Source organism: Ovis aries, chromosome 2, assembly GCF_016772045.2.
Source record: "Ovis aries strain OAR_USU_Benz2616 breed Rambouillet chromosome 2, ARS-UI_Ramb_v3.0, whole genome shotgun sequence".
Classification (NCBI taxonomy): domain Eukaryota; kingdom Metazoa; phylum Chordata; class Mammalia; order Artiodactyla; family Bovidae; genus Ovis; species Ovis aries.
This window is the reverse complement of record NC_056055.1, coordinates 204,439,439-204,453,399: the sequence shown is the minus strand read 5'-3', so window position 1 is coordinate 204,453,399 and position 13,961 is coordinate 204,439,439. Positions and strand designations below refer to the sequence as shown.

At 42.5% G+C, this 13,961-nt stretch overlaps 1 protein-coding gene across 7 annotated transcripts in view; it reads right to left on the bottom strand.

The window, feature by feature from the left end:
- The window catches only part of KIAA2012 (KIAA2012 ortholog), a 133,166-nt gene that overhangs the window by 71,334 nt on the left and 47,871 nt on the right, over window positions 1-13,961 (bottom strand). For all 7 annotated transcript variants that reach the window (XM_027965099.3, XM_012142767.5, XM_004004834.6 and 4 more), the window contains 2 exons: window positions 13,179-13,247; window positions 4,041-4,117 (listed from right to left, as the gene is read on the bottom strand). In XM_027965099.3, coding sequence (XP_027820900.2) covers window positions 4,041-4,117; window positions 13,179-13,247 — 146 coding nt within the window. The remainder of the gene's footprint in view (window positions 1-4,040; window positions 4,118-13,178; window positions 13,248-13,961) is intronic.

Here is a 13,961-nt window from a genome sequence, read left to right as displayed (position 1 = left end):
TACTGAATCAATGGGTATGAATATTTTTCATGTTATACAAGTTATACTGCCATTTTTCTTTACAAATGGTTTGAATCAAATTACAACCCACCAGAAGTGTATAAGTGTACCAATTTTGCCAAAAACTCAACAGTACCGAATGTTATCATTAAAAAAAGGTGAGAGGAGGCACATATCTCCGATATAAAATTGCACCTCCAGTTTGCCTCAATTCGAATTTAAATTGCTACTCAGAAATGAATATTGTTTCCATATATGTTTTCTATTACTATCATTTTTGATATGAATTATTTATGTCTTTTGCTTATTTTTCTAATTGGTTTTGTTTTCTTATTTTTAAAAAAGCCTTACTTATTTTTTTTTGGCTGCTTTGAGTCTCTGTTGCTGCACACAGACTTTCCGGAGCTACTCTCTAGTTGCGGTTCTCTCTCGGGCTTCTCTTATTGCGGCAGCGTCTCTTGTCCGGAGCGCAGGCCCTAGGACATTCAGGCTTCAGTAGCCGGGGCTCACAGGCTTATATGCTCTGTGGCATGCGGGATCTTCTGGGACCAGGGATTGAAACTGTGTCCCCTGCATTGGCAGGCAGATTCTTAACCAACAGACTCCCAGAGAAGCCCAATGTTTTTCTTTTAAAATTGAATGTGATCTTTACCAAGCATAGATAGTAATACTGTTGTAGTTACTGCAATTTTAAGTATTTTTCTTACTTTTTAAAGAAAGTTTTACTTTCTCCCCTCTCAAGATAGATATGTTAACCCTTCCTTATAGAGTTTCAAGTTACACGTTTAATAATCTTTTTAGGTTCTGCTCACCTCACTCAACCTTTGGCCTCTTACATAGAGAGGCCCTGGGGAAGAGGAAAATCTCTAGTGATTGAGGTGAGCCACCGAGGTAAGAGCAGTGCTTCGTTTCTGATGGTATCCCAGGAACTAATTTCCCTTAATCAAATGAAATGCCTTAGGAGGAGCCACAAGGCAGAAAGGAAAATACATGGGAAGACGAATACCAAATTCTGTGAGGAGTTTGAAGGACCTGCATTAAAAAAAAGGGCACCATACCTTTAGGACTTCAGAACTGGAAATGTTCCACATGCAGCTATTAATATGCAAAAAATGCCTTCATAAATACTTGATTCTGTTCACAGTGGGGAAGCAGCTCATTTGAAAGAGGAAATAGGAGCTTGGAGTTGAAACAGGCCTGCTTGTCTCCTTTTTCTTTTCTTCATTTCTCATCTCCCAATTTCCTCTTGTAGGTTTGTTTCTTCCCCACTAAACCCCCTCGTTCAGCTCCTAGGAAGTTGTTGATGTCGGTTGCTACTCTTCTCTATTTATGGATTTACCGCCTAGGCCAGGTGCGAAAGAGGTGCCTCAGGAGCGAGCCCACGGTCTGCCATCCTGTGTGCTAGAGGCAAGAGCTCTCTGCCTCTTTCTTATCCTCATAGCGTCCACCGCCTCTTCGGAAACGCACAGCGGAGGTTTTAAAATCCAACCACTAGGGGGTACCAGAGGCAGCATCCAGAACTGGGTAAATCCAGGAACCCAGGCATGTCCTGCAAAGCGCTGTCTGTCTGTCTTTCTCACCCACCCGTCAGAAATTTTTTTCCAAATCGAGGTGTGTGACTTCTCATTTAAAGCACGGTGATGCCAAAAGATTCCACCTTTGGGTTTTTCCCTCCTCCTCTCAGCACACTGATAAAAAAGTAAAAGTATCTTATGTGACTGAACTCCTAATATGGTCAGATCCCAGTGGTGGGAGGGGGCGGGGTAGGGGGCGGGAGTCGGGGGTGGGAGTGGGGATTCATGGAGAGGAAAGAAGAGCACAAACGGCTGGCGCTGATAAAGATCAATTTTGTGTGATATCCTAGCCTGCTTCAGAGAGGGAAGGCGACAGTGGAAGGAATCTACCATGTTTGTCAGTGGCCCATCAAGGTTCATAACTGAAATCCGCTGGGCAGAAATTTGTTTCTAAATCCTTTCCAGATGCTTTATAGTAAACATGAAATTAGCCATTTACATGGAGTAGGTTGAGGAAGTAGTTAAAGTTGAAGTCAGTGATTAATCTAATAAAGAGCCATTAGCCTCAAGAAGTAAGGGGGTGAGGAAGGCATGGAAGGCACCTCCCCCTCTCAGACCTTACCCCCATTTTCTCCGGATTTGGAGGCTGGTGAGACTACCTAGGCTGAGCACCGAAGAATTGATGCTTTTGAACTGTGGTGTTGGAGAAGACTCTTGGGAGTCCCTTGAACCGCAAGGAGATCCAACCAGTACACACTGAAGGAGATCAGCCCTGGGATTTCTTTGGAAGGAATGATGCTGAAGCTGAAACTCCAGTACTTTGGCCACCTCATGAGAGGAGTTGACTCATTGGAAAAGCCTCTGATGCTGGGAGGGATTGGGGGCAGGAGGAGAAGGGGATGACAGAGGATGAGATGGCTGGATGGCATCATCAACTTGATGGACGTGAGTTTGAGTGAACTCCGGGAGATGGTGATGGACAGGGAGGCCTGGCGTGCTGCAGTTCATGGGGTCACAAAGAGCCGGACACGACTGAGCGACTGAACTGAACTGAACTGAGACTGCCTAGACATTTCCTTGATGGCTTTCCTTTCTGGTATTACTTCTCAAGGAAGCAAGACTACTGCAACTTGAACAATCCAACAGGTTCTGGTGGGAACAATTCCCATCCTTTCACAAAGCAGGGATGCGGGCAGGTCTCAGAGTGAGTGGGTTTGCCAGAGCCTCACAGGGGAAACCCAGGATTAGAGTTGAAGACCCTGGGTCTGGTGTTCCTCTTTCTGGATGCAAGGTTAATAATTCAGTCTAGGATTTAATTTGACATAGCTGAGCCACTCTTATTGCAGGTGATATGAGGTCTCCTGGAATATAACGATGGGGCTGTGTGAATTTGGAGTACATGAGGTGTTTGCAAGGCCTCTGGAGTTGTGGAATTATTGAAATACAGCATATTTTCCTCAGTCACAGCCTCTCTTGAAGAAGAAAACCTTTCACATTCCATATAAAGGGTAGCTTCAAAACAGGCATATTAAAAAAAATGCAAATGTTGGTTGTGTGGCTCCTCAGTAGCAGGAAGGGTTGACTCGGTTGTGTTTCAGCTCAGGGGAGGCCTGACCCAGGCCTGGGGTCCTAACAGTGAGAGTTCAGGTCCTTCCTCAGAACCAACTAGGCACACACAGGGAAACAAAGCTACTTTTATTTTTACTGTTTTTTAATGAGTGTGAGGGAGGAGAAAGCCAGGAAGTTGGAGATAAGGGAGAAATAGAGGCCATGTTGGTTCATCTCTCAACCACCAGCACCGCCCCCCCCAACCGTCCCCTCCCCCCGCCCCTCCCCCGCCCCTCCCCCCCACCGCCTCTCCCCCACCGCCCCCTCCTCCCCAGCTGCTGTCACTCAGCAGGGAGAGCCCTGGGCTGTGCTGCATCTGCTGAGACCCACAGAGCTCTAGGAAATACCCTGAGTTGTCTCTCTAGAGTGAATCTCAAGGCAGTGCCAGCTTCAAATCTTTAATTTTAAGGAACCAATTTATAAATATTTGTGAACATATGTCCTCGAATCACTAATAAGTATTCTTAATCCACCCAGATAAAGCATTTTTCTCCTTTCTTCACAGTCTCCTTGCATTTTTTTCTTGGTTGCTATTTTTTTCTCATTCTCAGGAATGAGAATTAGAGTAGGAAAAAAACGGGCCCATTGGCACCAAGTCTTAGTCCCCACTGCCTCCATGGAGGATGCCTTTCTGTGTTTTCCTGTTCCCTTTTGACTTTGCAGAAGTCAGGGAAAGGCCTATTCAGCTATTCGCGCTTATGAAGAGCCAGACAAAACAGTCCAAGTTGAGTTAAGACATTCCAAGTCTATGAGTTAAGGAACCTCTGTGATTTTATAGTCTACTTGTCTCATTTAACTGATGAAGCAAATGAGGCCCAGAGAGGTGAAGAATCTCACCCAGGGTCACACAGCAAGCAGGGACAAGAAGCTCAAAGTCCCGACTCCCACTCACTTGCTCATGAAGAATCAATACTGTACCTGATTCTCGGGCTTTTGAGTCAAAGGTGAGGTCTCATTAAGATTCATATGAAGATCTGTTCTGGACTCAGTGTTTACTATGATGAAAATCAGAGGGAAAAGGGTCAAGGTTGTCAGATATAGGTCTCATGAAATTTTATATATAACATACACCTACACACCTAGTTCATATGTGTAAGACTATAAACACACACATGCTTATGGCATTCGTATTTACTTACCAAATAACACATGTAACCTCTATAGGCACAGTCTAAACGCTCCATTTAATAAAGTGTTATAGACCTTATATTCAAATTTCTATTTTTCTTGTTTTGGTTGCTCTTTAAAAGAACAAAAGTAAATTCTTTGTGCTACTAAAATTCAGATAAAGCTGAAATTAAAAAGGAAATATTGATGGAAAAAATCTGCTGATACTGTTGAATATAAATTTTGTATGATCCTACTTCACTGAAGTAGGAAAATGCTTCTGCAACCTTCCAGATAGAGAGATCAGAGCCTTCCCTTTTCCTCATTATGTGGAGGGGCAATAGGAGAGGTGGAAACACAAGCAAACAAAGGCAAAGGTCAAAACGGGGCTGGTGGGAAGGGACTAACAGAAATCTTGCCGCTCACCCAGAAGCAGGCACATACGGACAACCACGACTCTCCTCCATGGTTGTGCTGTCATACTCTCTGTAGGTGTGGACGCTGAGGCTCAAAAGATAAAGTAATCCACCCAAGGGTGTGCAACTAGTGAGGTTTTGAGTAAGGATTTGAGTCCAAGACTGCCAGACTCAAACTTCATGCTGCTAGAGGATAGGATTTATTTTGTTTTTCCTTTTTTCCCCTAAGAAAGTAAATTTCATGTCTGTAAAGGAATGTTTATTTGAGGAACAGATTCAGCTAAGTGCATGGCTCCTCTGAAAAGGATTTTAGTCTCTGGTACTGGACTAGCGTCCAGCACAAGCTTCTTTACATACTTGCTAGTCCTAAGTAGTTCTGTGACGAGTCTGGCCACATGCAATTCTGCATCTTTGCTTCTTTGACCTGAAGCCTCTACTCTTTCTTTGTGGGCTGACTCCGTTTCCCTTTTCTGTTGTTTCTCAGCTGTTCTATCTTGCTGGAAAATGGCTTCTGCACAGACTGAAAACATTTGTTATTTGAGATAACTAGGGAAACTGAGGCCCAGGGAGTGATTTCATGTGATTGGCTCAAGGCCATACCTTGAAAGAGCGCGGGACCAGAACTTGAACCCAGACCTCCTGACTTAGTATCTCCTACTTTTCCCCTCCACCTCATGCCTCCTCCTGTTAGCCTCACTTGATCTTGCCACATCACAGCTGTTTGGCCCTGATCCATCCTCTGGACAAATCCAGCCCAACAAAATTGCGTTGCGATGAGGTTCACTTGACCGTGGCTTGGAAGGAACCATGAGTCTCTTAGAAAAGAAACTTATAAATACTAATGCATAAGGAAAGTTCTTGCAACACCAGGAGAATGAATCAGTCAGCCAGAGTTCAAGAAATGTAAACACGTTTTTAGATAGGAGACTGAAAAATTGCTTAAGACTTCTCCATCTCTTGGGTCAAGACCCTGGTAATTTACTGAGGTCCAAGCTGTCGAGGAGACACAACTCAAATTGCATTCCTGGGAGATAGAGCAATGGGGGTGGTAACACTTCCTCTCTGAACCATGTGGCGGGACCTGTGGGATCTGCGGGATCTTATCAACCTGAAGAAACTGACTAACCCATCAACCATCGCAGGCAACTGGCTGTGAATACAGGCACAGTTCTATCCCATTATTCCTGAGCTGGTGTGTACATTCACAGACCACAGACTACACAACTTCCAGACCTGCCTGAAACTGGGAGCCCAGAGTCTTTTTGTGGTGACCATTCCTGCCACTAAAGAGAGAAACAAAAAACACATTCCTTCGCCTGCTGCCCACCATTGGGCCCAAGTAGATTTTCAAATGCTAGCATTAATCTAGCGGCAGGCTTTTAGCAAGGAGATAGCATTCCTGCCAGATAATCAGGCAATTTCAGAGATGACCCTTACTAGGTGGGGTCTCATGCTAAACCTCTTCTGCTTTCTTCAAATCATGGGATCCTTCAGCAAGCACTCAAAACTTGAAAAGCAGCAAAGAGCATCTGATACTAGCATGCAGTATAGGTGGCTTAAAATTTCCCTCAATTTCGAGAGTAGAATGGAAATATATACTGTACGCTACCATAGGTAAAACAGATGAAAGTGAGTGAAAGTTTTAGTTGCTCAGTTATGTCCGACTCTTTGCAACCTTATCAACGATAGCCTGCCAGGCTTCTCTGTGGGGATGGTCTATGAAAGCATACTGGAGTGGGTTGCCGTGCCCTCCTCCAGGGGATCCTCCCAACCCAGGGATCCAACTCACGTCTCTTATGTTTACTGTATTGGAAGGTGGGTTCTTTACTGGGAAGCCCTGGACATGTGCATACCTATGCCTGATTCATGTTGATGTATGGCAGAAACCAACATCATATTGTAAAGCAAGTATCCTTCAATTACAAATAAAAATATATTAAAAATTTCCTTCAATTTCAACCTATGTTATTGTTGTTGCTGTTCAATCTATGTTGCTGCTGCTAAGTTGCTTCAGTTGTGTCCGACTCTGTGTGACCCCATAGACGGCAGCCCACCAGGCTCCTCCGTCCCTGGGATTTTCCAGGCAAGAACACTGGAGTGAGTTGCCACTGCCTTCTCAACCTATGTTGGCCATGTTTAATTCCCAAGTTGTTGTTTATTGTTTTAAATAAAAATGAAACATGGCTATATTTATTCTGATTGTTTCAGAATACTTATTTCTCTTGGTATAGGATGCTCATCTGATATCAAGAGACTGAAAGTCACCTTATCAGGCAGAGTGGGCCACCTGATTCCTTCCCAGTTGTGTGTCAGTTCTTGTGAGAGAATGTCAGACCTGCAGGCTCCAAAGGGGTCAAACGCTTGGTGGGTACAAGGGCAGGAGCTATCAAAAGTGCTGGCGGGAGCCTTTTAAATTATGCATAGCGTCTTTTTCCACCATGCTGTTCCTGAGGCGTGAGTACCCTTTGACCGCTAATGTTCACTCATGGAACTGCCCCTATAACTTGCAGTGGTTCGTCGTTGAGGGGATGTATCCAATGCCAAACAGATCTCAGAAAGTACTTTTGCCTTCCCACAGCTTTGCATGTGGACTTGCAGCAGAAACCAGTGGGAGGAGGCTTAAAAGTCAGCCTTCGTACCTTCATGGTTTTGTGTTTTTGGTCAAAAATGGAAAATGCAAAGGCAAATTCCAGATTGTTAAAAAACATTCTTTCCAGTAGAAACGAAACCATAAAAGGAAGGATAATACTGGCCCCTTTACATAGCCCTGCTGACCTTTCCTTAAGAATAGTATCTAAAAATACTTTATTTTATATGATATGACTCAAGATGCCTATGACCTGTAGAGCTTTTGTTGTGTTATAATAAATCTTGAACCTGTTTGTTTAATGCAGGAGATCAAGACCCAAGATGGCCTTTTGGTATTGTCATTATCAAATTCTTGGAACAAGATTTAAGGTCTTGTTTACGCTACACATTTTCACTTTAAATCTTCCTGGATGAGGAGGAGGATGAGATGGGCATATCAAACAGTTGTTTAAGACCTGTTAAAGTCTCCAGCCTAAAGACATACCCCAGGGAGCTCTATTAAAGGAGCCAAGTAGACAGATCTAGAAGATATGAGTCAGTCTGGGTTTAAATATGGAAATGTCTAGTTAAATGCAAGGACATTATTTTTCTTCCAATTTGAAATAACTTCTTTTACTTACTTATATCTTCTTAGACCAAGGCTAACTCAGTCTCAAGAGTCTAGCTTTGGGAATACTAACTTCTCTCAAAAGTTCATAAATTACTTTTTATGGAGAGGTCCAAAGGTGCGTGGCAGTTTACCAAGCCCCAGATGGAAGGCAAATTGAAATTCAAGTTGTGTAGCAATAAAATATCAACTGCACTAGAAATCCTCCAATTGACATACATCATATGACTAATAAGGATACTTGTGGTAGAAGATGGCATGCAAGAAGGGAATTCAGAGAAGAGGCTGAAGGTGGAGCTACACACAGAGCGGCCAATCAGTTCTGTTCAATATTCTGCAGAAAATACTGTCCTTGGACACTTGCTGTCAAGCAAGTGTAGATGTCTGGTCTTACCCTGCTCAATCCATTGTCTGCATAGTTGGGAGAGCCATTTCTCTAAAATAAAAACCTGGTTATGTCACTTTGTGTGTAAACAGGATCTCACAGCCTTTAGGATAAATTTCTCAGTTGCTACCTATGAGCCTTCCTGATCTGCTCCTGTCTATCCCACCAGCTGCATTTCTCACCACTTCCTCTCTTAAATGTACCCTGAGGTCCAGGCACTACAAGCTACTTACGTTTCTCCCATGCCACCATGCTTTCTCACCTTCTTGTGGTCCCTTTTCCTGGAGCATTCTTTCATCTTTGATATGGCTAGTTCCTATCTATATCCTTAGAAACTCAGCCTTCTTAACCCCCAGGCGGAGCTAGCATGTACTCCCTCATGTGCTCTCAGCACACTCCACTAGTCTGGATGACTTTAAGGCATGGACTTTATCTCTCAACTCTTATGCCCAGCACATTATTTGGCATTAGTAGAGGGTCTATTAGTGTTTGTTGGATGAATGAATGAGCAATCTTTATGTGTCCTGTAAAATAGATGCACTAATTCTTTCCATTGGACATATTCTGATGCTGGTGTCTTCATTAATTTTCAAATGAGGGATTTCTAGGAATGAAGATGACCGCAAATGTAAATCCTCAGGCCATAGGGAGATGTGTGAAAGAAGCAAGAGAGAAACCAGGAGGAAAAAAATCCTTAAGAAAACCTCATGCTTCTTTATCATCTTTTTAATGAGAAGGTAACACAAATGTCTGGAGAGTGATGAAATAGAAAACAGTATTTATGGATTACTAGTTAATAAAAGTTATCTTTTTTTATCACTCTGACAGGACAAAACTTAATATTCTTAACTTTATTATAGCCGATACACACACACACACACACACACACACACACACACACACACACACATACACACAGACATCTTGAAATCCATACCAGCCTTAAAGTGCATTGTGCTAAGCATGACTTCACTGCTTGAGCAAGCCCCTGATCCCTCATGCATGTCATACACTTAATGGACAGTGGATCCTGCTCCTATAGAAAGGACACTTCCTGAGTATTCCAAGAATCCTTAGATTTGTGAATGCTCCTAGTGTATATCACATCCCCAGTAAAACTAAACTAAAAATGAAGAAAGAGGGGGAGCTCTTCAGACTCTTAATGAGTTGATAGATATATAGGATTTGAATGATTTACAAAACTATTATTTGGCAGAGAATCATCAAATTGTTAGACCACTTCACTTTCTCTTAATCCCATTACCAGTCACAGCAGCTGGTATACTTTTTAGGGCCGTTAAAAAAAATCAAGAACTTACTTCCTGGTGGTATAGTGGATAAAAGAATTCACCTGCCAATGTAGGGCACACAGGTTCGATTCTTTGTCTCAGAAGATTTCATATGCCCTGGAGCAACTAAGCCCATGTGCCACAATTACTGAGCCTGTGCTCTAGAGCCTGAGAACCCCAACTAAAGCCTACGTGCTACAACTACTGAAGCCTAGAATATGTGCTTGGCAACAAAAGAAGCCACTCAGTGAGAAGCCTGTGTACCACCGTGAAGAGTAACCCCAGCTCATCGCAACTAGAGAAAGCCTGTGGGCAGCAACGAAGACCCAATACAGCCCCATACAAGCAAACAATGTTCTTCTTTAAAAAAAAAAAATTAACTTTCCAAGAGCTCCTGCAGATGTTACAATGAATATAGACCACAAGGCTGAGATTGCTTTAGAGTACTCACTAGCTTCTGTCTCCTAGCCTGGCCATATCTATAATTAGACTTCTTACCTCTGTAAAATGATAGATTGTATGTGTCCTTGACTTCTGAAGTCATTTGCAAATAGTCAAAACTGTCCTTCAAGTACACAAATACCTGAAGTCTGTCATCTATATAATTTTTAAAAATCTTATCATTTTTATCTGAAAATATTCCTTGGGGCGGAGATCTAGATGGCAGAAAAGAAGGACATGGAGCTTACCTTCTCCCACAAACACATCAAAACTACATCTATATGTGGAACAATTATCATAAAAACTATTCCTTAAAACCAAATGGCCAAGAAAACAAAAAGTTGTTAAAGCTCTATAGATTCCAATAAATAGATGTTTTAAATTGCTCTTTAAACTCAATCCCAGCGGGTATCTGGTATATTCAGAGTAGCGTTACATCCATTTCCTTAAAAACAAATGGGCAGTGTTAGGCTTAAAGAGATGTAAGAATTTTTTGTTAAGGTCTTTGAGCAAATCGAGGGAACAAATAAGTTGCCTCTATTCTAAGCCCCAAAGCAGGTACTCTGTGCTTCTATGGGTAGGCCCATCGGAATGGGAGTTGTCATTTAATAGGGATAGACTTTCAGTTTTGCAAGATAAAAAGCGTTCTGGAGACTGGTTACACAGCAATGTGAATCTACTGAACACTACTGAACTGTACACTTAAAAATTGTTAAGATGGCAAATTTTATTTCATGTGTATTTTGCCACAGTTAAACAAATGTCAGGGGACAGAAGGAGATGAGGAATTATGCTCCAGGCAAAGGGAACGGTGTGTTCAAAAGCTTGGAAATGAGAAAGAGATTTGCATTAGCCTAAGGTCTTTCAGTTACTAGCAATAGAGAAGAGAAGGAATTAAAAGTTTTCTTTCCTTCCCCTGGATACAAAGCTTGCCATGGGGCTGTTCTGAAATAGCTCAGGTTTGTCTTTGGCACTTTACCATTTCCCTTCCTATACTTTTCTTTTTGAATCTCTTCTTCCATTTAGCTAATATTTTCCTATTCATCCAAGCCCTCCAATGTACCACAACTACCAGGAATGTTTCAACTCTTAAAGCTCCACTTATTCCCAAATTCTCCAACCTTGTTTCCATCTCATCAGAATTTTTAGTCCCTCAGGGCAGCTGTTCTTACCAGGTTGTGAGAGGACAGTTACCTGATTAAACACATTTTTACTAAAGTGTGAATGACTGTTAGCTTCTCAGAAGTATCAACCTTTCAAGAGACTACTTCAGAATTCGAAGTGAATCTATTATTAGTGAGATTTTAACAGTAGTATGAAGTGAAACTGTACCATTTTCAGCCTTTTTAGGAAGAATATTTTTGATCTGGAGAGCTACCCTGTAAACAGGCTTATCTGGCTTGATAATCTATCTTGGGAGTTTGGTTCTTCCAAACTGTTCTGACTTTGTTTCAACTTCTTTCCATATCTCTAAAAGTTGTAAATCATTTTTGGTGTTATCCACAAAAAAGTGTCTGATGCTGAGTAACGGTCAATGAAAGGTGAAAAGGATGTGCAACAGAAATCATTTATTAGTGTGAGTCATTATTAAGTCGGGAACTTCCTAAACTCTTGTATGTTAGGTGGAAACATACCTGTCTATTCTATTTTACATTTTATTTAAGTATAGTTGATTTACAATGTTGTGTTAATTTCCACCTTACAATAAAGTGATTGTATATGTGTGTTTATATATATATACATACACAATATTCTTTTGTATTGCGGTTTCTCATAGATTATACAGGGTTTCTCCCTGTGCTATACAGTAGGACCTTGTTGTTTATTCACTCTCTATACAATAGCTTCCCTCTGCTGATCCCAAACTCCCAATCCTTCTTCCCCACCCCTGCTCCCCCTTGGCAAGCACAAGTCTGTTTTCTGTACCTGTAAGTCTGGGAAACATGCCTGTTTAGATTGACGTCACCACTAACCATGCATAGTCTTAAAAATACAGGTTCCTATGGTTCAGATTCCAGCTTCACCAGTTAGGTGTATGACCTTGGGCTAGTCACTTCACCTCTCTGAGCCACCTTGTCTTAGATGAAAAGTGAGGACAATGTTAGAATTTACCTCTTATCATTGCTCTGAGGATGAAGTGGTCTAATGAATGTGAAACATTCATCACAGTGTTCGGCGTGTGGAAGATAGACAGCCATGGTAGTTATCATCTTCATCGTCCTCATCTTGCCCTGGAGGGCTCCTGAAGAGCTGCTTTGGCCCAATTCCAGCCCAGCAAGTGAGAATGAACAGAACTGGCCCTGGCACTCTTCCCACCATGATCAGGATGTCCCCCCAAGGAGAATGGCGAGAGGACTAATGCCGGGCTCTCTGGTGTTCCTCTGCTTACTTATTTTGACATTGGCAAGCATGTGACAGTGCTTTTCTCCTTCAAATTTTGCCGTCTCTAGCAAAACCAGTGCCCTCCACCCATCTGGCTCCAGCCCTCTGTCTGTGGCCTCGCTTCCTGTTGCTATAGCAGGTCTCTCATGCAGGATTCATCCCTGCCTGTCCCAAAATAAGCAGTTAGGAAGACCACACACATTTCTCTATTAATCAAAGACTATTTTTAGGAGTGAGAGAAAAATCTTTACATAATCATCCTTTCCCCTGGTTTGAAGCAGAAGCAGCAGTCGCAGCAGCTGGAAGATGAGCTTCAAAGTCAGACCTACACCCCCAGTTTTTGCTTATTTCTCCATGGGGGAAACGAAATCGAAAAGGAAGCATGGAAGAGGCAGAACTGACCTCACTCCTGCATTTAGAACACAAGCCGGAGAACCTTTTCCGGATAGTTTTTTAGTTTGTGGATGTGAAATTTGAACCGTGCTCAACCCTGGGAGGCTATACTCACCTTGTTATAACGTGAACTATGCAGCGTTTGGTCTGCGAAACCTACAGGACATGTGTGCAAATTCTCCTTTGGGAGCCAGCTCAGCACAGGCATTTGGTCTGACTTTTCTTCTCCCCTAATATTTACACTCAGACCACAGCACCAAGACTGCCCATGAGTAACTCTAGAGGATGCTGTATTTCTCAGACTTTCTATGAAAGGAATATTATTTCCTACTTACTGCTATATTTGAGGAGAAACTGTGTGCTTCTGGAGGCCTGGGTATGAAATAAAATGTATATGAGTGCAATAACACAGAGGAGTAGAAGTGACTCTTTAGGGGAAAATCTTACCTTTTAGTAGATGTTGAATACTAGATTCCTCCTCTCTGTGGCCGGCATTTGAACTGACAGATTCATAGGCTGAAAAACAATAAGGGTTTTACCTAAGTCTATGAAAAAAATCTTGCAAAAAAGCTATTTTCCTTACCCCAAGACAGGGGAAAATACAGTGGGATGGCTTGATGTCTAGGTCTCCTAATGAATTAAATAGTTTTGAAAACCCTTAGATGCCATCACTGAGGGAAGGCTGATCTAGGATTTAAAAAGCATGGAAGAAATAATAATATTTTTATTTGAGGTGTTGGGGGTGAAACGCTGTAGGTACTGTGACGTGTAAATTCGGAGAGGCGAACCTGCGACAGAACAAGAACATGAAACAGTTAACTCCTGACACACGCTGTGAGGAGATGCCCAGATCTGAACAGCAGATGTGCCGTGGGGGCCCCAGTGCAGACAGCGATGGGGGCATGACAGACAGGCGTGAGGAGCCCCCGCCTCCAGCTGTAGCCAAATTCAAGGGTTGGACCAGGGAGACAGGAGGGCTTCTAGCCCATCTGATCCCAGCCAGAAAGACAAGACAGGCTTTTGTACAGCCCTGATGAATTTTTTTTTGCAATCTCTTCAGAGTCACTCTGGATGAGAAATATTCTCCTAGCTGCCCTTGTCAGTCAAAATGAAAGCTAGTTAAAACAATGGCTGAAGAGGGTTAGGATAACTGGCCAGAGAAAGGCAGTTAGGGCAGAGGTAACGGATAGCAAGGAGATCAGCTGAGTGGATCGGAAACGGGTCTTTTAA